At 42.5% G+C, this 3,671-nt stretch overlaps 1 protein-coding gene across 1 annotated transcript; it reads left to right on the top strand.

Moving 5' to 3' along the window:
- Positions 1–284: 284 nt before the first annotated feature.
- NEUROD6 (neuronal differentiation 6) lies at positions 285–1,298 on the top strand (the record flags this gene model as incomplete). Its single annotated transcript, XM_082312685.1, has 1 exon — positions 285–1,298. One exon carries the CDS (start codon positions 285–287, stop codon positions 1,296–1,298), a length of 1,014 nt encoding a protein of 337 aa, XP_082168811.1.
- Between the last annotated feature and the right edge of the window lie 2,373 nt (positions 1,299–3,671).

The following is a 3,671-nucleotide window of genomic DNA, read 5'->3' as shown; positions in this document are numbered from 1 at the left end:
TCTGCGAGAAACGTGGCTTTTTAGTTGCAAGATCCTGAATGTTTTGAATGATTTTAAAATTCTGGACAGCTTTTATTTTTCAAAAAGCAAGCATTTGCAACTGGCATTTTATGCAAAAAAATATAGATTGTGCGTTTATATATACACACACACTCATACAGAGAGCGTGCACGCAGACGTACAAAAGGTTCATGAGGATGTGTGTGTAAGTCAGAAAACTTTAAAAATGGAAATATTTAAATATTGTGCTGGCATTCTTTCAGGTAACTTAAGATTATAGAACCATGTTAACACTACCATTTGATGAGTCTGTTGTAATGCCAGAATCCCAGATGTGCAGAAAGTTTTCCAGAGAAACTGATGACCAAAAGCAAATGAAGAACCCAGAAAGCTTTTCGAAGCAGATCGTGCTCCGAGGAAAGAATATTAAAAGATCTCCTGGAGAAGATACAGAAAAAGAGGAGGAGGAGGAAGAGAGAGAAGAGGAGGATGAGAATGGCTTGCCTAGGCGAAGGGGCCTTCGGAAAAAAAAGACGAGCAAGATAAGGATGGAAAGGATCAAATTCAGGCGACAAGAAGCCAACGCTAGAGAGAGGAACCGGATGCACGGCCTTAACGACGCCCTGGACAATTTAAGGAAAGTGGTCCCTTGTTATTCTAAAACACAAAAACTGTCCAAAATAGAAACTTTAAGACTAGCCAAGAACTACATTTGGGCTCTTTCTGAAATCCTGCGAATTGGCAAAAGACCCGACCTGCTCACTTTCGTCCAAAACTTGTGCAAGGGTCTGTCCCAGCCAACTACAAACTTGGTGGCGGGATGCCTGCAGCTGAATGCCAGAAGTTTCCTGATGGGCCAGGCGGGTGAAGGCGCCCATCACACCCGCTCACCCTACTCCACCTTCTACCCCCCCTACCACAGCCCCGAGCTCGGCACCCCCCCGGGGCACGGGACTCTTGACAACTCCAAGTCCATGAAACCCTACAATTACTGCAGCGCTTACGAGTCCTTCTATGAAAGCACTTCCCCCGAGTGTGCCAGCCCACAGTTTGAAGGTCCCTTAAGTCCTCCCCCAATTAACTATAATGGGATATTTTCCCTGAAGCAAGAAGAAAGCTTGGACTATGGCAAAAATTACAATTACGGCATGCATTACTGTGCAGTGCCACCCAGGGGTCCCCTTGGGCAGAGCTCTATGTTCAGGTTGCCTACAGAGAGCCACTTCCCTTACGACTTACATCTGCGCAGCCAGTCTCTCACCATGCAAGATGAATTAAATGCAGTTTTTCATAATTAATGAGGAAAATGAAAATAAACAGTGGTCATTCACCTCCCCATCTAATTAAGAGCAAGCAGATGCTTGGGCACTGCGTAATTGGCACAACTCTATTTAACGTGTTTACTAGTTCCTAAAGTGTGTTTCAACTATTGTGGGGATTTTCTATGTATTAATAAACCCTTTTTCCGATAAGTATTTTTCCTTTCGTTTTTTTGTCTGTAAACACTGTGAGATTCTGTTTCCTCTCAGAGGTTATTCCCCCCCTCCTTTTTTTTCTTTTTATTTCCCTATTTGCTTGATTCGTTGAGCAGTGTGTCTGAACAATATCGCTGAAATAAAATCATACACACTGTGTAAAGTCAATGTCTATTTTGATTGTACAGTAATTATACAAATGCATGTTATTGAAATCAGATTAATTGAAATTATGTATTTATAATTGGTAGAAAATATATATTATGTATTTGAGGAGAACTGGATTAAAATATTCAGAACTTTAAAGAAATTATCTCAGAAGTGAGATGGGCTTGCAATATGCAGAGGTGAGAGTGCAGCAATATTGAAAGCTATGCAAAAAAACAACAAAAAAAGCAAACAAAAAACAAAACAGTTTTTTCGGTTGTTATTTTTGGGTAAGCTAAGGAAAAGCAGTGATTGTCACTGAGATTATTCAGCCTGACCTTTAGAGTGTTGCTGACAGGGGGCACATGCTAATATTTTAGAAGATGTTGTCAAAATTTTGCCTCAGTTATTTTGACCATATATAATCAGCACTTTTTTTGTATTATTCTGACTTCAGATGTAAAGGTTTGTTATAACAATGTATAACTGTGGTTTCTCACTACGTACTTTAAATGCAATTAAACATAGATGTTTCCACTTTTAAAATACATCTATTAGCTGTGATACTGTATTTTGCCTGATACTTATTATTTCACAGTATACAGCTGCCTTTGGTCTTGCCTACACAGCTTTCTTCCCCACACCCCCGTAGTGCTTGAGCCTGGAGATGGAAATCATGAATTATCAGGGCGAACCTCGTGCTATTTTCAGAAGGATGTATTGGCGACACAGCAAAAGCAGACCCAAAATATCACAGAAACAGCTGCGTGCTAAATGAAACACAGGTTAGAGGAAGGAGGTAACTTTAGAGCTCAACAAAATGCCAAATTCACACAGGAAAGGGCCCTGAGGAGGCATGCAGGCCACTAGCTGCCCCTCCAGCTCTGGCTCGTGGAGGGTGCAGGAGCACGGGAAGCGTAAAAACCGCAGAGCAAAGGACTCCCTGAACATCGCTAAACTTAGTCTTGGCTACTAAACAGCACCAGTAAACTATAGATGCATCTGCAACTCACATTAGTTCAGCAGTTACAGTGGTCTGCACGGCCCCTCACACCTTGACAGAGTTGAGCTCAGCTGAGCCTCTGTCATTTTCTAACCGCTCAGAGCTATTTCTTGATAAGCTACACGAGTGACAAAAAGAATGAACAATTCAGCTAAAAACCAACAGCCTTTAGATGTGCGAGTGAGCAAGACCTCTTGATTTTGAGAGACAAATAGAAGCTACCTGACAAGCATTCACCTGAAGTACCAAAATGCTATGTTGTGAATGAACAGGGAATCATTTTTAAAAAAAAAAACTATACAAAGAGTGCAAATTCCACCTGCAAGTTAAAGACCCCTGGCTGAATCACAGTCTGGGTTGCAGTTTGTTAATGATACATCAGCCTCAGACCCTCACTTGAGTATGCAGCTTGACAAAGAAAGAGGGGACGGGCCAGTTTTTCCTGATAATTTGCCTAATTTCACAAGCCGGACTTGTAAACAGTCTGCCCCGTCAAACAGTGCAGCTCCTTCAGGACAACATCAGCCTGACATTCATCTCTTCTAAATAAGAGCAGGCTATCCCAACTGCTGGAGAGGGGTAATAAGCCTCAGAGTTTGGATCAGGGTCTAAATGCTTCCAAGCTTGCGGTGGGGGTGGGGTGGACATGGGTTTTTACTCGACCAACATCCTCTCTAGACACAAATATCAGGCCCAAAATAGAGCCTTTTGAAGCAGAGTCTTGAGCCATGGTTCAGGGGGTTTCACTCAGGATTATCCCACCTTTCATCAGTCAGGAACTGTGGAAGGTACAGGCGGCCGTTTTCTGCCTTGGATGAAAGGTGATTGTGATGACTGTCAGCTCAAAAGCATCCCCAGGTGTTTTGCACTGAATATAGAAGGGGTTTGGGGAAAGAGAAGAGGGTAAAATAGATTGCTTTTGGTGTTATTCAGAATTAGCTGATATTCAGCAAAGCATGGAAAGGTGACAGGAGACAGCAGAAGGGGGAAGAAGCCAGTCAAGGAAGAGAAAGTACGAAGTCCTGAGCACAGATTCGCACGAAGAG

Source organism: Platalea leucorodia (genome assembly GCF_965183815.1).
Source record: "Platalea leucorodia genome assembly, chromosome: 1".
NCBI lineage: Eukaryota > Metazoa > Chordata > Aves > Pelecaniformes > Threskiornithidae > Platalea > Platalea leucorodia.
The sequence above is the reverse complement of the archived record's forward strand: the minus strand, read 5'-3'. Positions and strand labels throughout refer to the sequence as shown.